The following is a 25,000-nucleotide window of genomic DNA, read 5'->3' on the forward strand; positions in this document are numbered from 1 at the left end:
TGTTACCATGTGTGTATGTTTTATTTGCGCAGCTCACCACGAACCAGCCACGAGTAAGATAAAGAGATAAAGCAACACAAGGCAGAATAAAATGAAATAAAAATCGACGCTTATATTTGAAAATGTGTTAGGAGAAAAGACAAAAGAAAAATGATGAAATAACCACCGTTCTTTTAAATTCTGAGACGTTTATTTGCAATTGACTCGTGATTGCAGAGATATAGAAATTCCAAACAAAGAAAGACGAAATATATACACTCGTCTATTTTAAAACGGTAAAAAAAATAAAATAAAAACATAAAACCTGCCTTTCAAATAGTGAGGAAATTTAACTATAATCAAATCGAAGTTGCAAAAACACAACAGTTTCCCTGAATCAATAAAATAAAACACTGATTGCCTTAACTCCTTCAGTACTAGGACACATTTTTTACCTTCAGCTTTGTGTACGATTAGATCATTTTATTGACATTCTGAAGGGTCTATGGAGGTCAGAAGATTAATGGTCACAGTCTTCACTATTTTAATCCCTCACAAAAGTTTCTGAAGTTGTATAAAATCACCAAATATTAACCGGAATGAATAAAGAGACGCTTCATGTTACTAAAGAGAATAATAATAATAATACCCAGACGTAACACTAAAACAGAAAAATAGACAAAAAAATATCAAATAAAAGACAGCAAGGATGATATTAAAGAAAGGAGACGTCTAATAGTAATCAAATAGCAGCGAGGAAAGATCAAAAGGACGACCACAAGGGAAAAAAATTGCGAATAGGACAAAAAGTGGAAGTTTAAATAAAAAAAAGCTTCGATAAGGACAAAAATTGGAAGAGACTCTTTACTACTTCCTGGTGGCACGGAGGAGGAGGAGGAGGAGGAGGAGGAGGAGGAGAAGGAGGAAGAGGAGGAGGAGGAGGTGGAGGAGAGGAGGAGGAGGAGGGGGGTAAAGACAGCAGTTGGATGACCTACGGTGGATCTGTCTACGTGTGTGTGTGTGTGTGTGTGTGTGTGTGTGTGTGTGTGTGTGTGTGTGTGTGTGTGTGTGTGTGCTTTCCCAATCCCTATTTGTTTACGTTGGAACAGAGAGAGAGAGAGAGAGAGAGAGAGAGAGAGAGAGAGAGAGAGAGAATGTATCCGGAAGAATGTTAGTATATGTTGAGGGAAGAAATATAGGGAAATAAATACAAAGACATTTATTGCCGACGGTAAGAAAAAAATGATAATAATAATCCAATATAAGACATTTATCAATCAAATGAAAAATGAAAAGAGAAAGAAAGAGAAGGAAGTGAAGGAAGAAAGAAAAGAAGGAAGGAAGAAAATAAAGGAAAGAAAAAAGTGAGAAAAGCAAGTGACAAGAAGAATAAGGAACAGGAAGAGGATAAAGAAATAATAGTGAGAAAGAGTGAAAGAAGAATAGACATGAATAGGAAGTATACGAGAGGAGGAGAAGGAGGAGGAGGAGGAGGACGGAAGAAATACCTGGAAGATATGAAAAGGTAGTTCATAATAGGAGGAGCAGGAGGAGGAGGAGGAGGAGGAGGAGGAGGAGGAGGAGGAGGAGGAGGAAGGTCAAGGGGGAGGTAGGTGGTTACAATGCAGCGTTGAAGAGCAAAAGGTGAAGGCCGCGGGAGTGAGGGCTAAGAGGCGTTTTGTTTGGGCGATGTGGGCGTGCTGGGAAGGAGGGAAGGAGAGGAGGAGAGAGAACTGCAAGGTCAGAGAGAGAGAGAGAGAGAGAGAGAGAGACTTTATAAATTACATGGTTGTCATCCGTTAATGCTAATAATAAACAAATAAGGAAATTTACACGCACACCTGTCGTCTCCCTTATCACACCTGCCTACCCTTTCTCCCCCCCTCCCTCCCTCTCTCCCTCCACCTTCAAGACCTCTCACCTCGCTCCCTCCCTTCCCTCTCCCTCTCTCTCTATCTTTCTCTCCTTCTACCTCAACGGATTCCAAGGAAGGAGATGGAGCAACAGAGTAAATAAAGACATTAGACAAAGGTACACCGGCAGTCAACACGCGAACACAAACACACACACACACACACACACACACACACACAAGGTAGGTAACAAAAACTTCCTGCATCCCGTTACCTGTTGATTGAAGGTAAAACTGTACAACCTATTATATATATAGACAGGTGAAGTCGAGGATGTAGATTTGTTCAGCCAAAAGGAATTCCTAAGAGAGTCAAAGGTTAAAAGGTCCATCCATGTCAGTGCACACGGTAATGGTTCTGGTCGGTTTGACGCACACGATGCCTCTTGCTGCAATTATTCTCTGGCTAATGACGGCGAATTTGTGACGTCACGAGACTTGCCACTGGAGATGTACAGTATATTATAAACACCAAGGTCACTTACTTACTCTCTTCTCATGCTACGGTCACAAAAACAGGAGGAGAGATATGTGTGTGTGTGTGTGTGTGTGTGTGTGTGTGTGTGTGTGTGTGTGTGTGTGTGTGTGTTGTTTTTGTCCGTATTGATAAATTGTTACTGTTGGTAGTAGTAGTAGTAGTAGTAGTAGTAGTAGTAGTAGTAGTAAAGAAGCAAAGAAGGAAAAAAGATACAGGAAAAAAAACTGGAAGGAAAGCGTACAAGGAGAAGGAAGAGGAGGATCAGCAGGAGGAGAAGAGGCAGTCAGTGTGTTTAGTCTGGGGAGGTTCTGCAATGTGGAGGGGGTAGGACGGGTCACAAGTCACTCACAGGGCACCGAACTTCTCAGACTCTCCTTGTCATTCAGTAGGCGGCGCACACCAAGGTGGTCAAAAGGAGTCTAGGGAGAGCATTTGGAGTGTAGAGAGGCGCGGGTGTTCTATGTTGGGACAGGCGAGCCACCACGATGCTTCTCAAGATTAAAACAAGCTGCATGGTGATTAGTAATGACTGACTTTACATATGACATAATCACCGTATTTATGCTATAAGTGTTGTGTGTGTTTGTTTTATGGCACGAAGAGAGAATTCTATGCTACTGGTTTAGTGTGTAAGTGTGAAGAGATGTGTGTGTATGTGTGTGTGTGTGTGTGTGTGTGTGTGTGTGTGTGTGTGTGTGTGTGTGTGTTTAGATGCTAGTTACTTACAAATGGACTGATGATGGCAGCAGTAGTAGTAGTAGTAGTAGTAGTAGTAGTAGTAGTAGTAATAATAATAGTAGTAGTAGTAGTAGTAGTAGTAGTAGTAGTAGTAGTAGTAGTAGTAGTAGTAGTAGTAGTAGTAGTAGTAGTAGTAGTAGTAGTAGTAGTAGTAGTAGTAGTAGTAGTAGTAGTAGTAGTAGTAGTAGTAGTAGTAGTAGTCATTATAACAACATTAATTATCATACATTTTTATTTTCCTTGGTGTCTCATCACAGCCTTGCACTCTAATCAGGACAATAAGCTAATTCTCTCTCTCTCTCTCTCTCTCTCTCTCTCTCTCTCTCTCTCTCTCTCTCTCTCTCTCTCTCTTTCTGTAGCACAAGGCTTTAGCAAAACTCAAAGGCAATTGTAGGAACACAAGAGAAAACGATAATAATAATAATAATGAGAGAGAGAGAGAGAGAGAGAGAGAGAGAGAGAGATTTGTGCAGTGCGAGAAGCGACGAGGAGAGAAGTTACGAGTTGATCTTGCCAAGGAGAAACTTATAGCCAACCAAAACTCTCTCTCTCTCTCTCTCTCTCTCTCTCTCTCTCTCTCTCTCTCTCTCTCTCTCTCTCTCTCCGATAATCCATACTTCCGTCAACTGGCACGGCATCAATAGTATGCTTTATGTGGTGTGACAGAAAGAAAAAAAAGGAATGAATGTTTGGGGGTTGCCTGGTGACGGACTGACTGTTTGGTAGGCAGCCTGAAAATAAGATTAATAGACAAACAGACAGACAGACAGACAGACAAACAGACAAACAAACAGACAGACAGATCAAAAGATGAATAGATACAAACACTAACAAGCAGACTGGAAGATGGATGCATTTACAGATATACAGAAGGTGACAGTAGAGAAAACACTACTTATATGGATAGAAAAGGCACTACTACTACTACTACTACTACTACTACTACTAAATGCTAACCACCAACACAAACATTACGTAAAGACAGAAGTAGATAGAACTGATAAAATCTCTCTCTCTCTCTCTCTCTCTCTCTCTCTCTCTCTCTCTCTCTCTCTCTCTCTCTCTCTTGGAGGAAATAAATACCGGAAGCTGTGGTAAACAACTTGGCAAGTAATGAAGGACGAGGAGGAAAAGGAACCCCAATGAAACACAAAAGAAGAACAAACAGCAGAAGACGATTTGGTCCTCATGAGACTGTTTTAATAAGCTACACTGTTCTGTTTTAAAGATGACACGTAGGAGGGTGAAAATTAAGGAGAAGGAAGAGGAAGAGGAGGAGGAGGAACAGAAGGACTCACGTAGAAGGAAGACTTGGAGTAGAACGTGGATAGAGAAAAGGAAAAGGAGAGAAGTAAAAAGAAAACGAGGAGAAGGAAGCGTGCTGACGAGGACGAACAGAAAAGGAGAACGCAGTTAGACGAGAGAGAGAGAGAGAGAGAGAGAGAGAGAGAGAGAGAGAGAGAGAGAGAGAGAGAGAGAGAGAGAAAGGATGAGTGCAAACCCGGAGTATAATTATTATACTGAGTGTAAGTGAAATCTGAGAAGCTATTGGCTTTTTGTGCTCCTCAGTAACCATCATACTCCTTCCTAGACCGACTTTTTGTTATTGCTTTCAGAATAATCAATGAGGCAGGTGTTTTCGGTCTTCTTGCTCCGTAGTAGTAGTAGTAGTAGTAGTAGTAGCAGTAGCAGTAGCAGTAGTAGTAGTAGTAGTAGTGCTAGTAGTAGTAGCAGCAGCAATACTTCTACTACTACTACTACTACTACTACTACTACTACTACTACTACTAGTAGTAGTAGTACTACTACTACTACTACTACTACTACTACTACTAATAATAATAATAATAATAATAATAGTAATAATAGTGATGATAATAATAATAATAATCATCATAATAATAATCATAATAATAATAATAATAATAATAACAACAACAATAACAAACAATAAGTTACAACATACGAGATGTAATTATGTGCAGTATAATCAGACAAATGAAGATAGTGTCATTATGTTGACTTAACTTGCTTGTAGAGAGAGAGAGAGAGAGAGAGAGAGAGAGAGAGATGTGTGTGTGTGTGTCATAGTCATTACATACTCTCTCTCTCTCTCTCTCTCTCTCTCTCTCTCTCTCTCTCTCTGTATCGTCGCTATCATCTCATTCGGAGAGCTTTCGTGGTTTCGTCATCTTCGTTAAGGCAAGTTCTTCACTCACATAAACACACACACACACACACACACACACAAGAAGCTGCTCTACTTTGCTCACCAGCGTTCGATAAGTTCACAGAGGCACAAAAGAAACGCCTATGTGTCAGCCAAGGCCTTGTTTACCGCCGCGCTCGTGACCCCCCTCCTGCCAGTGGAATGCTCGATACGTCCTGTGCACCAATCAGGAGCCTGCGTTGAGAATCTGCATCATCGTCATTGGCTGAAGGGATGGGATTGGCTGAGGGAGCGGCCGGAGCACGTGGACCCTTCGTGAGGTGGCTCTTTCGCCCGCGTGGCTTCGTCGATGTGCCCATGTGGCGAGGGGCGCCGGCAGTCCACTGAACCTGAGGCGCTCTGTACTTATCGTATGCCGTGAAGTCCGCTTGACAGCCCTGCACCTGTCCCTCCCAAGGGCACCACTTCAGTGCCGCCTTGACGCGTGCATGTGGTTGACAGTTCATCTTCAGGCACCTGTTGCTGTGTTGTGGCCGCCTCTCGTCACGCACTAACGGGGTTCTTTGGCGACACTAGCTTTGGCCTAACGAGTGGCTGCTGCGGCGCCTCCAGCCTGAAGCAGGAGTGTGTTTCACACCGTGGCTCCTCCCTGGAGTCCTCGTGGCTCTTACGTGTGAACCAGAAAAACCCACGGTCCAAATTCCACGCGACAGAGGAGATAGTGTCTTTTCAACCCGACAGCCTTCAGCAGGCGCTTTTTATGTTCGTTTTTGTTGTGGCTGATGTGGCACTCAGGAATCTTTAGGTACAGTATATATCCATTGACTTTTGAAGAAATAAGCATGTATTTCATTGTCAGCATTGCCGACAGAACTAAGCTTGGACGCCGCCATTCACCAGCAGCAGCACGTGACTTGGTACACGTCAGCTCATCATGGCGATACCTGATTGGCCAAAATCTACTTCCGGTGGCCTGAGCATGTAAGAAATCCTGAAGTGAGCCACGGGCTATTCAGGCCAGTAGAAAACCAGGATATACCAGGACACTACAAAATCTGGTAAACTATTAGGGCTGAACATTACATCAACAGGTTGTGTCAGTCATTTCACAAAAACAATACACAAAGGAAACGGGGTGTTATCACAGCGATTCCGTAACCTATCAACAAAAATAAAAACAATTCTAGAAAAATCACTAATTGTACCGGTATTAGAATACCCTTCTATTCCAAATTGCGTCGCATCAACATATCAGAAAAGAAAAATGCAAACCATTTTAAATAAAGCTCTTAAATTAATCCACTATAATGAACCAGAACAACTAAATACAGAAGAATTACATGAAAAATACAATATTACCCCTTTGAATAGATCAACTTTTATCAAAGCACAAAAAACTTGGGAAACGTTAAGAACCATAGAAAACGAAAAATATGAAGAATTAAATACTCAACGTAACAACACACACATATGGTTTCCCAAAAGTAGTACAATCATTGGAAAGATGCCACCACCAGCAATAATAACCAGATAATATCAAAAGGATTAACAAATAAAGGAATGATGAGACACATCCGGGGTGTGACAGTATGGGACGGTGTTGGGACTCGATGGGCACCACCAGTCGTTTTCCCATGTTTTTATCTTATGGCTTTGTTTTCCATTTTATCTTTTTTTATCGTATGCAATTTTTTTTTTTTTTAATTAGGCTGTGCCTCGTGGCCACTTGTCCTCGCCGCTTCCGCTGACTACCTTGAAGAGAAGTAAGGGAGGCACGGAACGGGTAACGCTGAGTCCAATTACTCAGGTCAGTGAGACCAGTGTCTCGGGCACATAACGAACAACGCCTTGCACCTGAGTTAACCAGGTGTAATGGGACAGTGAGGTCAGTGCCTTGGGAACGTAACGGACAGATCAGGCACCTGGGACAGTGGGGTCAGTGCTTTGGCACATAACGAACAACGCCGGGTGCTGAGTCTCGGAGTCAGTTCCCCCTTACTCTAAGTTACAAAAGTTATTAATATTCAATTTAAGTATCCACAGATTGGCCCGGATCTGCGAGGGAGCAACTCTGCCTTTCTATCCTTACCTTCTAACTTCAGATATATCTTTATTCCTTATCCTTATCCCTATCCTTATCCTCATCATTATCAGCCATTTTCCATGTGTATCACAAATAACATATTGTTTATATTATTTTATACATACAGTTTCATATGTTTACTGAACAAATACAAGTATTAAGTTGTATGTGCTCACCAAGGAACAGTGTCACTGTGCCGGCAGTCTGTTCAGGTAGGGACTTAGCTGTGTTTCTCTTGGGGACTGACTGCCCCATAATGATACCAAGGAAAGCAAGAATTCTCTCTCTCTTTCCCCATTCCCGCCTAAGAAATGGGGTAGGGTAAGGTCCCCAAGAGTCCGGATTGATAGGGACAGATGTGTTTCTGCCGGCAAACCTGAGTGACTGGAGTCTGTTTTTGCCTGCGTGTGTGTGCGAGTGGAATGAGCCAGTGTGATTTAGTATTGTTATTTAAAAAAAAAAAATAAATAAATAAATAGTGAAATAATGAAATAATGAAATAATAAATAAATAAATAAATAATTAGATAAATAAATAAAATACAAACAATAGCAACGTGGTCAAGCCCACAATCTATCTTATCTCCCACTGTTTTCCACCCTTTCTCTTCCCATCCACTTTTTTCTTTAGCTAGCTACCTATCTTTTTTCCCCCTTCTTTGTAAAAAAAATAAATAAAAAAAAAGCGATGGCGGCGGCCTAAAACATGCATATACAAGCTTGGTAGTGGCGCAGTTCCTATCAGTATTACTAGGGAAATTCTTATCAGCACACCACATTCTCTCCTCGTGTGCACGGTGATTCCCAAGTCAGCATTGCTCCCCCACTCACAGGCTGCCCGGCACACAGGTGTTGCGGCTCAGCCTTGCCGCCACAGCTGCAGTGAACGGCGGTAGTTGAATCGGCTGCACACCAAGAACACTAATAAGAGTATATAATTTTTCTTATTAACTGATATGCGTCTTTTTGTCGTCTGTCGAGTTCTGGCTAAGCTACGTGACCGCCTCGCAGCAAGACAGTCTTTTGCTGCATCGCCTCACTCAAACTCTCATAAGGCTCCTGCAGTGAGGGATGCACTGGACACCTTTCCCTCGAGCTGTGTAGTTATACATGCAGCACAAGTGTTGGTATACAGCCATCGTGTCGCAGTTATGGCGTATTTATTACTGATGCGAAGGTCGCCTGGGATGTGCGTGGAGGCATCCCAGACACCAGCAATGCTCTCCCACAAATGGTTCACTTCTGTTTTTCTTGTCTACATGCATGAATACGAACGCCGGTTTGGAGCTGGTGATGCACAGCTGATCTTACGGCTACGCACCTTCCCGTATAAAAACTAAACTACACTAACTATAATAGGACACTCCAAAAGCATTCCACCTGACCATGATTCACGCCCTCGAGGCGCCCACTATTCCCACAGGACGCCTTGCAGCAGCACAAAGCGACCTCCCTCGCAACGAATGCCATTCAACTCAGTGGGATCATGGAAAATGACAACAGCCTCTTAGCACCAAGGAGGGTAGAGAACCCACCACATTCACTCCAACCCACCTTGAACACTAAGGAGCCCTGGGAAATCCCTCTGGCAGCAAAGACATGGCTGCTGCTTAGTGCCATGCGACACCAGCCTGCAGTAACCTGACATAGTAAAGGAGGGAAAAGCGCTGCTACCGGGAGCGCTAAAGGCGGTGCTGCAGAAGTACAGTAGGAAACTCCCTTCTGTAGGGAGCTCAGTATATATATAAGCTGCAGACGCCAGGCACATGGCAGGCCAACAGAGCCTGAAGACCAAACGGATCCTGAAGGGCACCGGCCTTGCACACCAGCATTCCCACACACAGGCGGTGGCTGGCGCCGACTTTCCTAAGGCTTTCCTCTTTTTCTGTTCCGCTGGTCAGAGAAAACAAATTTGTTCAAGCATTATCTGTTCCCGTTATGTGTCCAGCGGCAGTCCCCGCCCAACACCAGCAACACCTTGCCTCACAGCGCTCAGGGTGTTGCTCAGCACTGGACGGCCTCCCCACGCGCCAGGCAGAATTGGCATCACGCTTATCAGTTTATATCTTTCTTCATATCCATTATGGAGGAAGGATCGTTGCTCGCAGAGCTTTAAACAGATTACCAACGAACTTGTCCCCGTGTTCCAATGACGCAACCACTCCCCCACGAGGCTGTGCTAATGAATGGAGTTCATGACCATCACTAGCACCACCTTGTCGGTGGCCATCCCGAGGTCACGCGTGATGCACAGTCCGCCACACCCACCTCCCCTCTCTGCACAGCAACAGCCACTCACGTGCTGCACTGACGCTGTGCTCCGGCGCCGCCGATCACTCTCACGCTGTACCCTGAGGCTTTCTGGGTCTGGGAAAACGACGGCGCGTCCTAATGCACGGTTGAGTGTGAGGGACGCTGTTCTTCTGACTTAGCAATGTATCTTTGTTTTATCAAGCCATTTCTTAACTGTAATGGAGGTAAAGAGCTCAAGGCGGGACAGGACGAGGGGTACTGGCTGTGAGGAGGTGAGGGCGTTAAGGAGGTGGAAGGAAAGTTGTACAGAAGTGAAAGTGTCACTTTGATCTGTTTCATCAGTACACGCCGCCACCACTGTTACTGAGTGGCGTCACTGGACCCTGATAGTTGTCCTCTCATTCCCCTCTTACCCTGTCACCTTCTAACCCGCCTCATTCTGTGTGGCTGTATTTGCTTCTTCGCTTTATTTACATCTCCCAGAACCGAGGCACAAAGGAACGCACTCCAAAGCTTCTTATAAGCATTTCCCCGGCAGCCAGACATCCTCCTGCACCTCCGCCTGGTAAGGACGCCAACACCCAGCAAGAAATAAAACGCTCAGACACGGGCACCACTCCCAGCCAGAAAAACCCTGGGGTGAGAAGGCCGCACGCATCCCTCCCCCCCTACCTGTCCTGCTCTCCCCGCCACGTAACAACCAACCTTTCCCGCCGAGGGAGTTCACCTCCCATGCATAAATAAATATCCATATGAACCCGTCTCCCTTCACGCGTTCCTATTCTGACTCACCTTACCCCCACCCTCCTCCCGCACCCTCCCGGACAGCAGAAAAATACAAACAAAATCCTCGCCTGACGGGAATGAATCACGTTACAATGTTATCAACACACACACACACACACACACACACACACACACACACACACACACACACACACACACACACACAGGAGTCGCTGCGGGAGATATTTTCCCACGACTTAAGTTCTACAGTAAGTTGCAAGACTCCCACGACCTAGAGGGGACTCCAAGTGGTACAAATTAGCCAGCCACACTCTTCGAGATTGCTGGCGCGCTGCACTACCGCCCAATCTATCAAGGACCGTAAGGCATTAAAGGCGAGGAGCGGGTGCGTGCAGTTTTTGCTCCTCACAGGGAAGGGAGTGAGGATTAGGAAGGTAAGGCAAGGTAAGGCGAGGCGGGGTGAAGGGAGGAGGCAGGCGTAGAAAGAGGGACTGGTTTTACTATAACACTTTTCGGTTCAAATAGATAAAAATCGTGCCTTTGATCATTGCCGAGCTTGGGAAGGCGAGGACTAGGGCGAGGCTGAAGAGGAGGACGAGGGTGAAGCTAGAGATGGGAAAGGGCAGGAGAGGTGAAAGAAAGGAGAGTGGGATAGGAAAGTCGTAAAATGAAAGAGGTGATATGCTGTGAAGGTTGTTTCTTAAGCTGCATTCACGAATAAGAAAAATAAGTAAAGAAAAAAAATGAAAAAAATATTAAAGAAAGCTGTGACCGTGCAAGATGTAGGCGTTAGGAAAAAAAAGAAAAAGAACACGGAAAAAGAAGAAGGCAAGAGGAAGACATGTGAAGAAAAAAAATGAAGAAAATTAACGAGAAGAAAAATACATGTGAAATGATATAAGACCAATGTTGAAATGAAATGAACAAATAAATAAAACCATGTTAAAGATGTAAGACGAAAATTAAAACTTAAAAAAACAAACAAGTGAAAAATCAATGAATAAAATGCAACAAGAAGAGGAGAAAAAAAAGTGAACAGGTGGAAAGTTAAGGCAAAGACGAAGGGAGGAGGTTAACTTTTCCCCTCTTGATTCAATCCATTCTTCCCTCCTTGGTGTTAATGAGTTTTGTCCGAAGGGCGCACGTTTGGCGGGGTCACGTGCCACAGGAAAAGCCAGACTCACGTGTCCCAAGACTAAAGATGCCTCGCCCGACCCGACCCCGACCGCCACCACCATTTTCATGCAATTTCACCTTGTTTTCTCTCATTTCCATGGGCGAATCCAATCAAATGAAGGTTCCCGTTCCCCTTGTGTGTGTGTGTGTGTGTGTGTGTGTGTGTGTTAAAAGAAGGCCACCGTGACCCTGCTTTCATCCTACCAATCTATATATAACATGAATAATAATGATAGTAATAATAATGATAATAACAACAACAACAACAGCAACACTCCATAGCAACTCTTAACCCTCACATTTTTCTTTCTACTTTCTTTTTAAACTTCGCTGAATACAAAACGAAAAACACATTGGGAAAAAAAAAACCGGGAAAAAGAAAAGAAAATCGTACAAACAAGTCATACGACAGAAAAAGAATCAATAAAAAACAGAAACAAGACAAAACAAAGCAGAAATTCAACATAGACGTGGTAAAAAAGAAATGTGACTCTGTTTCGCCTGTAAGTCCCACATGGGGAACAGAAAACGTGACTTCATCGTAATTATTTTCTAACTCCGGAGCGTGAGAGGGCGCGAAGGGGACGGAAACGAGGACGAGGAGGACAAAAGGAGAGAAGGCTGATAGAAAGGAGAGAAGCTAATGGAAAGAAAGAGGGAGAGGAGGAGATAGAGAGGTGTGGGTTAGCAGAGTGAGGAGAGAAATAGGAAACGTAAATACTTAACTTGGGGTGAAGGGAAAGAGTGGAAGAAAACATTAGGTGGAAGAGATGAGTGGAATAAAGATGAGATGCGTTAGGCGTTTGCAGATTCCTTCTCCTCATCTTCATATAACTAGAAAATTAAGGTCGGGAGACACACAAGATGCCAGGCAGAAAAGGATAATGATACTTGGGAAAAGGTAATAAAATAGGAAAAACGGTTTAAGAAGAGAGGTGAAGCAGAATTTACACTGTGCGTTTTATTATTTTTATGTGAGAGAAAGGAAAAGGAAGAAAATTATATAAAATGGCCCTCCTTTCCTTGTGGTTACCTTATATTAATTGAGCAGACGAAACAAACCCAGGTACTTGAAAAAAAAAAAGAAAAGTACAAGGGAAAGTAGAAAGCAAAAACAAATTATAAGAAAAAAGTAAAGAAAAGACAGAATTTTCAAGGGATAAATAAAACACCATTAAAAAAAAAAACTGGAAAAATCGAAGAGAAAAAAACAGTGGCAAAGAAATCAAAGGAGAGAAAGCAAAAAAAAAAAAAAAAAGGAAAGATTTAGAGCGAAAGAGAAACACTAAGCAAAACTCGCCCCTCTAGAAGCAGCATTTCTTGTGACAGTTTTCCTTGAGACCTGTTCTAGCCACCTCCTCACCACGCCCCACCTTCGATCCGGCCCAACAGAAAAAAAAAAAAAAAACAGCAAATAGAAAAATAAAGAAAATTAAACTCGACAATTCCTTCACCTCCTTATCACGTGACTTCAACCTCCCTCCTCCCCTCCCCACACACTCAAAAACGCAAACAGAACCTTATCACTAACAATGACAATATTCAGGAAAGTCCCAAATTATATTGCCCTTACGATCCGTTTTCTATAAGCCTCTAAGCCAAGCCCTTTACAGACGACCTTCCACAGAGCTTTTCTTTACACCCCTCCCACTGCCCCACGCTCCTTCAAGTTCGCCAGGTGGACACGTGAGCGCGCCACCTGAAGAGGACAAGACCACCAACAATAGCAGCAGCAGCAGCACCACCACCTATTGACTGGTTGTTCTCACCTTTACGAGTGGCAATTATAGAAGACGTACAGGTGATCCTTTCTCTTTTTTTTTTCTTTCTCTCCAAAGATCACGTGATTGCAGTAAATAAGACTGTGTACAAATTCTCTCTCTCTCTCTCTCTCTCTCTCTCTCTCTCTCTCTCTCTCTCTCTCTCTCTCTCTCTCTCTCTCTCTCCTTCAAGTTTTAAGATCAGGTGTCGAAGATTACACCAAACACGGCTACGCACGAACAAATTCCAGTCTCTCTCTCTCTCTCTCTCTCTCTCTCTCTCTCTCTCTCTCTCTCTCTCTCTCTCTCTCAAGCCTGAGTCACGCCAGGTGTGGTCTGCTTACGACAACAAAAAGGTGCAAAACACTATTAACTGATTAACATGTTTGCGGCGCGGCTGTGAGGGATGACTACCGCCTGGGATGAACGTGAAGAACAAATGTGAACACGGATTAATGACTCCCAGACGCTGCAGTGGTGCTTGCTTAGCCTCGGAGTGGAATGTGCGTTAACTGAGTGGCTGAACGAGTGGTAGGAGAGACATCTTTTTGTGAAGTGGAGTTAAGTGGGTAAAAAAAATCTATCACACGACACTGCAATAACTATGGTCATATGTCGCCGGGTTGTGAAATGCATTAGAAATATTAGTAGTGTTAAATTTACACATAAAAGTAACAAATATATGAATAGTTCAAATCTAAAGGAAAATAGAAACTAAGCACTATAAATTATGCGGGCTGGGATTTGAACATAGTAATTGCAAGTGGTCGTGAGTAAACTGACGCCTTTATTTGATGAGATGATGTGGATAAATGTGTACATGCAGTTATGAGCAAGTTAACAGATGGTAGGATTTGAGCAATTACCGCATAAGAGTAATCAAAATGAGTCAGAAGGATGAATGAGCATATGAATAAATTAGCTAGTAACTCTTAAGAATCCGAATAAGCATTACGAACGAACACAGAAACGAAAACAACAGAGAAATACGTAAATAGACAATAGAGAGAATAATAAAGATATGTATAAGTAAAAACATGAAACACTGAAGAAAAAAAAAAAACGTAGCAAGCACACACACACACACACACACACACACACACACACACACACACACACACACACGGTTCTCATCACCTGTTCACTATCACATCATTGCGCAAGAAAGCTGACCGCCGCCATCTTGCTGCCATTTCTCCGTGGCGCAGCGCGTTTTGGTGAACAGGTAACGTAACGGCTGCGCAACCTTATTATCCTCATTACCATTCATTGCATTACATTTACCGTTTAGTGAACCAGTGGGTATTTAGTTTTTATTTCAGGTATTGTAATATTAATGTTTCTCTTGAAATTAATATGACTGGTGGAGGTCTGCGTGTGTCGATGGATTAAGGTGCAACAGAAGAAGTGGAAGAGGAGGAGGAGGAGGAGGAGGAGGAGGAGGAGGAGGAGGAGGAGAAGGTGGTGGTGAAGGTGGTGGTGCTGGCAGGGGGATACAAGGAGGGGGGATGAAAAGCGAGGATATCAAGTGAAAGAAAGAGACAGAAAGACTTGGATGAAGGAAAAAAAAAAAGAACAACGAAAACGAAGAAGTGAAACAAAAACGAAAAAAAGCTGCGGGAAAAAATTATGATCAAAGAATAAAAGACAGGAAAAACCAGAAACACACCAATGCAACACCCCGCGCCCCCGCTCGGTCATTTTATTGAATTTTCCACACGACGCCTTCCTCTTTCCACCACCACCACGAGGCAAACACTCCCCTCCCCCTCCTCCTCCTCCTATCGAAAAATTCACACTCAGCCCATCGACTTAAAATCCTGCCTTCCTCCTCTTCTCTCGTTTTCTCGGTAGCATATTAAAACTTTATCATTTCTCTCTCTCTCTCTCTCTCTCTCTCTCTCTCTCTCTCTCTCTCTCCTTCATTCATATTCTACTCCTCTTCTCCATTATATTAAACCCCCTGTCTCACTCTCCCTCTCTCCTCAATATCATATTTAAATTTTACTCCCCCTCACTCCCTCCCTGGCTCACTCTCCCTCAATATAATACTTAAATTTTGCCCCCCCTCCCTCCCTCCTTGGCTCACTCTCGCTGTCTCATCCTCTTTTACTTTTATTATGATTTTAGCTTTCCTCTCCTTCCTCTCATTTCCTTCCGTCCGTTTTCTTTGCTACGTTGCTCAACCCTTTTTCTTTTATTCATCTCTCTGCTAAGTAAATTATCTGAACTTCTCTTATGCTCTGTACTTCGCTTCCTTTGCCTTCCATCCATTCATACATTTCAAGGTATTTTGTTTTTTACCAATATTTCTCTTATCATCGTATCTTTTCCTTTACTTTCATATGCTTTCCTTCTGTCCCTACCTTTAGCTCCCTTTCCTTCACTGTTACTCTCTCTCTCTCTCTCTCTCTCTCTCTCTCTACACACGAAATCATGGGATTCTAGAATGGTGTTTGATCCGGTAACACTTTGGGATCTGATAATCCAACTGGCCTTGCGTGAGAGAGAGAGAGAGAGAGAGAGAGAGAGAGAGAGAGAGAGAGAGAGAGAGAGAGAGAGAGAGAGAGAGAGAGAGAGAGAGAGAGAAAAGCTACGCACAATACTTAACGAACACAAAACTGACACAATGACATTAAACAGAGAGAATTCCAAGACAAGTGCATAATGACAGACAGACAGACAGACAGACAGAAGAGAAGGAAGCAGTGTGACATTTTGTTCTTTACTCACCTCTCATCCAGCACAACAAAACAGGAAAATTTTTAACATTATTATTTATGTTTTCTCTTGACTCTATAATATTACCGTTGTGAATGAAGCGAGGCAAGGTAATATGAAAAAAGAAAGGAAAGATATCAGCACGGTAAAATCATAATGGAAGGCAGGTGGAAGTTTATATAAGGACAAAGAAGGTCGATAAAATAAGTATAAACACCTTTGTATTACCCACTTAACATTTTACAGCAATTGTCGCAGCGAAGTTGTTGATGCAGAAGAAGAAATGCGGCAAATTGTATCTTGAAAATAGAGGAGTGCCAAGAGAGAGAGAGAGAGAGAGAGATTGTCATTCTATCATTAGACAGTGCAATGGCGATTTATGTTCAATACATCTAAATATTCAAAACAAAATGAAGAGGAGGAACAGAAGGAGAAAAAATATCAGAATACATGTGAGACGAGAAAGAAAAAAAAAAAGAAGCAGCAGCAGCAGGAGGAGGAAAAAGAAAAGGAGGAGGAGGAGGAGGAGGAGGAGGAATTGGAGAAGGAAATTTTCAAAGACCTGCCGGCCAAATCAGATTGTAACTCGAACACAAGATACCTAACTTGATACTGTTGTCAAATTGCTTACAGTGGAAATATAATGTGTATTTTTTTATTACTGTAGCGGTGAAGAGTTGTGTGTGTGTGTGTGTGTGTGTGTGTGTGTGTGTGTGTGTGTGTGTGTAAGAAGACAGTAGCATGGGCATTATTTTACATTCTTTGGCAAATTGAAGAAAACACCTGTTGTATGTTTTCATTCTCTCTCTCTCTCTCTCTCTCTCTCTCTCTCTCTCCGACAACCTAGATTCTCCCCCTCCGCCAGGGCTTAGGTTACCGCTACGGGCCGCCCACGGGAGCCCACGCAGAAGTAACCTAGTATAACTCTTGCACTGCCACTTGAGAGAAAAGAAATCACACACACACACACAAACACTACACACACACACACACACACACACACACACACACACACACACACACACACACACACACACTGCTGCTCTCAATTCGTGTGGAGGAATGTGATGAATGCGATGAAGTGTGAAAGACGGAAAGATAACAGCAACAGAGGGAGACAGACACAAAAGAAAGAGGTAAGGAGTCTCTAATTGGGATAGATTCTTGGGTGCTGATGAGTGGTAATGCCAAAAACTTCACCAGGGACAGGAGGAAGTGTATCATTAAATTGGAGTTTCTCGCATTCCGATATTTTGAGTCTACGTATACGTATCAAGATCTCCTTCAGCGATGATGATTAAAGTAGTCGTTTAAAGTGATAATGTCAAGAACAATAGCAGAGATGCCAGTGTTGCAGGGTGATTATGTTTTAAATGTCCCAAAAGTTCAATAATGGCAGGAAAAATGAAGGTCAGCGAGGAAAAAAACAACACATACATACAAAGATCACAAGCAGCTCATGTCAATATTGAAGATTTCTCCCAAAATATTGTCACTGATAGACGCCTGCTCTCCGCTCCCTCCCTCCTTCCTCCCTCCCAGTGCACAGGTGTCGGGTACTCACCTTGGACTCAGTCTCGTCCACACACACACAGGCGGCTCTCCTGATGAAGCCGTCCTCGTCCAGCAGTCGCGTCCTGCCGGGGGAGGAGTTCTTGCTGCGAATTTCCTCCTTCTGTGTATCCTTCTCAGGCTTGTTGGGTTTATTGTTGTTGGTCAGGTCCTCCTCCTCGGCGGTGGGAGTGACGGTGGTGGTGTTGTTGTTGGTGTCCCCGTTGCCTGCTGTAGGCGTGGTGGTGGTGGTGTTGGTGTTGGTGACACTGCTCACGTGTGCCACATTGCTTGCGTTCTTGTGGTTGTTGTTAGCGGTGAAGTGATCGCTCTCGTTGTTGTTGTTGTCGTCCACATCCCCGACGACGTAGTCCTCGAAGCTGCTGTTGCTCTCAATACTGCTGCAGCTCACCCGACCAGGACCACCTCGGCTGCCGGCTGTCCAGGCCTTCAACAGCTCATCGTAGTCGTAGTCCCACGTGCTGGCGGTCCAGGGGCAGGGACTGTTGCTGTCGGTGGAGCAGGACACAGGGGCGCTGCAGGCGTGGGGCTGCGCGACGGGCGTGGCGGGAATCGTCTGCATCATGACGCTGGAGATAACTTGGGGCGCGGACAAACACAACAAAACGTCGCTAATTGTCAAGTCTTTCGCTTTTTGTTGTAATTGTGCCACTTGTCAGCATCTTCGTACATGGGGAAAGTGTGTGTGAGTGTGAAGCGGCTGTTTGGCTCTCAGGTCGAGGGGCACCCGACACCTGCTGCAAAACGGCACGGGCGGCGGCAACGACACTTTAAAACACCAAGTGAACAGCTCTAGTGAAGCCTACCCACGCTGGGTTGGCGAACGACCAGCCAGTTACAGGCGTGCGCGCTACAACACAGCAGAGAGACGGAATGGCCCAACACTGCCGCTCACCTCTACTATGTACAGACGTCGCTCGCCGCCCTCCCGCTCCCCCCCTCCCGTCTTTGCTCCCCGTGCCAGACCCCGCCTCCCATGACGTCACGGTTGACACACTCGCCCTCGCCGCCTACCAGCAATCCACCACCCTGCCATGCCCGCCAGACCTGACTCACCCCTACCCCGTGTTGGCTACCCTCGCCCCAGGGCCACCCAGCCGTAGCCTACACTGACAGGAGGCGCCGCCACGACAGTTAACTCCTCTGTTACCCGACACGCCATGCACGCGACGCGGCTTATTTGTTTCTTCTTTCTTACTGACGCTTGCGAGAGGCAGAGGAGGACGAGCGAGGCGACTGAGGCAACGCGTAATGTGCTATCTCATTAATCTTTCTTATTAAAGTCGGAGGCTGATTTTTGAGGGAAGAAACGTGCGTAAGGAGGAATACGCGTAGAAGTGTTCGTGACGCGACGTGATGCTGGTCATGCAGGCGTCTTTCCTCCCTTCCTGCGACTGTGCTCTAGAGTCTAGACATACTTACCCACCCACCCACCCACACCCACACACACACACACACACACACACACACACACACACACACACACACACACACACACACACACACACAAGAGGAAAATCAGAAAACTTTACACAACAAAAGTAAACATCCTGTCTCGTTATAGTAAACTTGTCAACAACACTCACGCTTTGCCACTTCACCTCTGCCCCTCTGTCCGTCTCCCACACCGCCCACGCAAACACACCCTATCGCTGTCCACGCCGCTGCCTCCCAACACGTCTCCCTACTTCACGCATTACTTATTCAGTGATACTCTCCTGACACTGTGCCTCTTGCTTCCTCAATCCCGGATCCTTGTTCTGTTCCTTACCCTTTACCGCCTCCTCCTCCGCTCCTCCTCACGCTCTCTCCGCCTCCCTGCTTCATGTCAAAAGCCCATCTCACCCTTAACTCCCCAGGGACCCAGTAAGACTCACGTGAGGCCAGCGAGTGACCCTTGAGTTTTCCGGAGTCCACTCACTATAAATCTTTCTTCCATCTCCCTTCCTCTGATCCCTAAGACATCTGATCCTCTCTTCCTTTCATATTTTTGCCATGTCCCTCCACCCACTGCTCCTCCAGCTGTCATTATCACCTGACTTCCATCCGCTTTCGAATATGCATTAGAGTAGAAGCAGAAATTCTAGGCAAGGAAATGTTTTGATTATTGCTGTCTGGAGTTTTTTTTTTTCTTCTTCTTAACTAATACTGGTCGATATATGAGTTTTTGTGTTGGGTCATGTCTGGTTAAAGATTCCATGACAAGAGCATAGATAAAGCTCCAGGAATTTATAGTTGGCTTGCTTGTGGAAATTACTGTATAATGCGTTATACAACAACATCTACTACTACTACTAATTCTACTACTACTACTACTACTACTACAACTACTACTACTACTACTACTACTACTACTACTACTACTACTACTATGCTACTACTACTACTGCTACTGCTACTACTACTACTACTACTACTACTACTACTACTACTTCTGCTACTGCTACTACTACTACTACTACTACTACTACTACTACTACTACTACTACTAAAGAGAAGAAGAAATTAAAGAAAATCGAAAAACAAGTATATTTTAGGGGAGACTAAGATAAATCAGGAAATAAGAGTAAGGTCAGCCAGGGTGAGAGAAATTCAAGTTATAGTTTTGAATATACTTAGGAACGAGTGAAGCTTAATTAGGGAAGCTTAGTTAAAGAGCACATATCAACAGTAATAAGAAAGAGCTATCAGTAACGTGTCCTTGCCCTCCCTTATCTTGTGCACCTTGAGATTAACTGATTAACCGATAGCTTAGCCTGCCTGTCTTACCAAACACCCACCACACCACACAGCTGCCAAGCCAAATGAAGTCTAAGTTGTTACATTTAGGCAGGTCGGATCGTCATTATTGTCGTTGCTGTTATTTATTTATCTATTTAATTATTCATTGATTTAACTTGACTAATACGTAAGATTTCAAAACCGATCCTTTCTGATATTGATATGGTAATGATAATAATAGTAATAATAATAATAGTAGTAGTAGTAATAATAATAATAATAATAATAACAACAATAATAATAATAATAATAGCAATGAATATAAAAAATGAGTAAAAAAAAAAAAAAAATACGTAGATAATGGCATGTATGAAAATTAAACATATTTATCAGCCAAAAAAAGTTTCATCTTAAGGCCATTCCAGTTTGCTTATCACGCCTCATCCTCATCCATAAACACTTGTAATACATCTTTTATTTTCTTCACTGCGATACAAAAGCATTCTTACCAGTGAAAGCAATGTAGGGAACCTTTACAACCTCCTGCATTGTGAAAAGACGATAAAAGGACTAGATTTTTGCTATTTCTAATCAATACAAGCGAAGATGTGTCAGAGTGGTTGGTGTTGAACGAAAGATGTGTCAATTAGCTGTGAACGGATTAATATTGCCAATTGTTCAGTGTTCACCTCCTAACCTGCAGCTGTTCAAGGTAATTCACTTGTACACTCTTCCCTGTACTTTTTTTTTCTTATACTTACTCATTTCAAAACACATCTTCCTGATCAGAGAGGAATAATGAATAATGTGATTACGTGCAGAGAGGCGAGCGAAAGTAGTGGTTTTTTTCGTGCAGGAGGCAAGATGTTTGGCTTTTAACGTCGAGTCACCAGTATCAAAAGATTACATTAGTTTAAGGATATAAATTATACTTATATGAAGCGTCTAAAAGTGTTGTGTAAAGTTGCATATAAACAATTTCTTCAGCAATCATTCAGTTCTCCAGTCAAGTATACATAAGGTAGTCGACGGAAGTGCGTATAGTAATGAGAAAAAATACCGTTTCTCTCACGCTATTGACGCAGATGTGTAACAGAAAACAACAGAGTGATCAGAGGAAATACAGTAATGAGAAATACCGTGTTCTCCCGTGATATACTGGCGTGAGTGTAACAGGAAACAGCGGGATGATGGACGGAGATACAATAATGAAAAAGAATACCATTTTCTCTCATGCTAGTGACGCAGATGTGATAGAAAACAGCAGGGTGATCCATGGAACTAATAGCAATAGGAAATACCGACTTTTCCCGTGATACTGAAGCAGGTGTAACAGAAAACTACAGGATGATCGCCGGAAATACAGTAATGAAAAAGAGTACCATTTTCTCTCACGCTATTGACGCAGATGTAACAAAAAAAAAGAAAAGCAGGGTAACCAAAGAAAATACTATCAATGAAAAATACCGTGTTGTTTCGTTATACTAGCGCAGGTGTAACAGAAAAAAAAAACAGCAGGAAATACAGTAAAGAAAAAGAATATCATTTTTTTCTCACATTACTAACAAAGATGCGACATAAAGCAACAGGAAGCATGGTGATTGTCCTTGGGGGGTTTTGTCTCTCACGGAAGGCTTTCATTATTAGTATTTTTATGTGCAACAGCGTGACTTAAAAAAAAAAAAAAACTGATCCTCATCGTTACGAAACGCCCTCGCTAACTCATTCATTCAGAAGAACGGCAAGTGTTTAGAAATCTTAATGTCACTGGTAACGTTATTTTGTGATGAGTCACCGGGAAACGTAGAAGAGCAGTGAGGTAGTTACGTGTGGCCTCTTTGTTGTGGTGCCTCTTGTCAGTCAGTCATTCGTTTAGTCAGGCAGTCAGTTAGTTAGTCAATCAGTCAATCAATCAGTCAGTCAGCTTTATTTTAGTGATTTATTTCATTTGTTTATTTATATATTGTTAATTATATACTTATCTATCTTTTTCTATCTGTTTATCTTTCTCTCTATCTATCTATCCATCCATCTATCTATCTATCTATTTATGTTCTTGTTTTGTGTATCATTTATCCATTTACTTATCTTGATCATGGAAACAGGTCTAGAAACAAATGAAATAAGCAACAAAAAAATAAAAAAAAAATGAACATGAAAATACATACTTGAAATGCCACTCAAAAAAAAAAATAAATAAATAAATAAAGAGCCATAAAAACCGATGAATATAGCCTGTGTCTGTTTGTTTGTCTGTCTGCCCGTCACTCAGTCAATGCATCCGTAAGCATCCGTGTATGTGGCAGATTAAATTCCACGGCAGATGACTAAGAGAAGATAAATGGTGATTGTGATTCGTTCTTAGCACAATTCATTATTTTCTTTTACCGAGTGGGAATAAAAAAAGAAAAGTAATTTGGTTATCCATTTGCAAAAGTTATAATTGATATACTACGTGCATTATTTTCGTTATTCAGGCAAGGAAAGACCGAATTGCAGCAAAAGTAAATAAGAAAAGTGAGGAATAGAAGTAAGTAGGAGAATTCGAAAAAGGATGATAATGAATCGATACAAAGTAAACTAAAAAAAAAAAAATTGGAATGCAAGTAAATATGGGGAAGAAAGGAATGGAAATAGGAGAAATGAAAAAAAAGACAATAGGGATGGAAGTAAAATAGGAGAAGGAAGACAGGAAGAGTGAAAAAGAAAGAGAAGGAAGGACTGCGTGAAGGTGGAAGTAAGACAGAAAAGGAAAAAGACGAAGCAGAGGTGTATGTACAATAAAAAAAGAAAGAAAGAAAGAAACATGGAGAGAAGACTCGTTCGGATTAGTAACCCCGTAAGAAAAACGAGACACAAGCTAAGGAAAAGTGAAAGAAGAATGGAAGGAAGGATTTGACCAAGGACAAGAAAAACTGTAGAAAAAATAACAAGTCGATAGATAGATAATGAATAAAGTAAACGCTAAAGATACCAACCAGATCGTAAGGGAGACAATAACGAGCCTTGAGGAGCCCCAGACCTCCACACTTGGAAGAACCTGTCATGTCCTAAAGTCGTCACTAATTTTAATGCGATATTCATAATTTACTGAGGCGTGGTTTTTTTTTTTTTTTCTTTATTAATTTATTTACATGTTCATTTTATTTATTCTTTTTTTTTCATTTTTATCTATTGATCGTTTCTTTTTCTTTTTTTTATCTTTATTCTATTTTTTTATTTTTTTTTTTTATTTATTTATTTTTATTTTTATTTATTTATTTTTTTTTTTTTTATTTATTTATTTTTTTTTTTTTTTTGAGTAGGACGTACTATAAGGCGCCACTGATGTTTTTGTTCGTTCTTCTCGGCATGCAGTGTGGTCGTTAATAATTCAGAGAGGCACCAATGCGAGTTATGTGGTGTTGATGTGCCTTTGTTGACCTTTCACTATGATTCGTTTCGTCTTTATGTTCCTGTGCCTTGATCTAACAACATACATACGTTTCAACATGGTAAATAACAACACTAAGATTTTTATTAATAATTGGTCATTATTTATTCATTAGATTGAAACGTTTTGCCAAATTGTTAGTGATTGTTGATTATTTTCATCATTGGTTATTGTTCGCCACGGTTTTGTGTTCCTTCTCTACTACTGTGTGTAAAGTCAAGTATATGATAATATCAATACTAGATTTATATCAAAACAATGCCTTTATTCAGAGACTTCCTATGTTTGACCTGCTGTGAGAATTGATACCGTTATTCATCTCATTTTCATATTCTTATAATGAATTAGCCTTAACTTTGGAAATGTTATGTTGAATTTTTTTTTTTTTCTTATACGAGCAGCAAGCTTAGCGGGCTTTTAGTTTTTCCTCATTCTTTTCCTTTGTTCTCTTCGTCGACCTTTCCCATGTATAAACGAGTAAATAGATAAACTAAATATGGTATATAATAAGTACTATCATAATAACAGTACTGAATTCCTGCGCCGAGTACAAACAACCCGGTAGTGTGCAGCTCATAGTGACTCCCATGCAGGAAGCTTCACGCCCACCTTAAATAGTTATATCATCCTTTATAAAAAGATAAATAATAAGGAGCTCACAACTGCCTTAAACAGTTTCAAAGTGTTCACAACGCTTTTGAATATATCTTTATAAATCCCCTAAATTATTATATCAAAGTATTTACAACTCCTTCAGAACAAACATGCCAAACAGCACCACGAGCACCGTTCATTGTGGGGATCCTTACAAAATATCCTCAGTGTGCACTCATCCCAGCACGTCCTTGGGCTACCTTGGCCAGGGCGTGCCCGGCAGACACGCCTTTCACTATCGTTCAATAATTTCGAATAGCGGGCATGACTTGCACTCGGAGCGTCGTGATCAACAAGCCCATAGTAATAAAGATACAAGCGCGAGGCTGAAGCAGTGGAGCGTGGTCGTAACTATATAGAATAATTCCTATGATTTATCCTGCCTTACTTTATTACGTTCTTTTCTTCTGCACACACAATATTTATTTCTTCCTTTCTTACTCTTTTCCTTATTTTCTTTAAACGTGAACATAGTTGGCTAAATATTGTATAAAGCATACAGCATTTATGTCCAATATATTATTCATTTATTCATTTTCTAGTTCTTAGAGAGTAAACAGGGCTGGCTGAAGACTGCAAGAATTGAACTGTTGCCAATCACCAA

At 42.3% G+C, this 25,000-nt stretch overlaps 1 protein-coding gene across 1 annotated transcript in view; it reads right to left on the minus strand.

The window, feature by feature from the left end:
- Nucleotides 1–18,486, minus strand: part of LOC123515188 (diphosphoinositol polyphosphate phosphohydrolase aps1-like) — an 80,171-nt gene extending 61,685 nt beyond the window's left edge. Inside the window, exon 1 of the mRNA XM_045273711.1 lies at nt 17,581–18,486. Within this exon, the coding sequence (XP_045129646.1) occupies nt 17,581–18,153 (573 nt within the window). The 5' untranslated portion in view covers nt 18,154–18,486. The remainder of the gene's footprint in view (nt 1–17,580) is intronic.
- Nucleotides 18,487–25,000: the final 6,514 nt, after the last annotated feature.

Source organism: Portunus trituberculatus, chromosome 38, assembly GCF_017591435.1.
Source record: "Portunus trituberculatus isolate SZX2019 chromosome 38, ASM1759143v1, whole genome shotgun sequence".
NCBI classification, from domain to species: Eukaryota; Metazoa; Arthropoda; class Malacostraca; order Decapoda; family Portunidae; genus Portunus; species Portunus trituberculatus.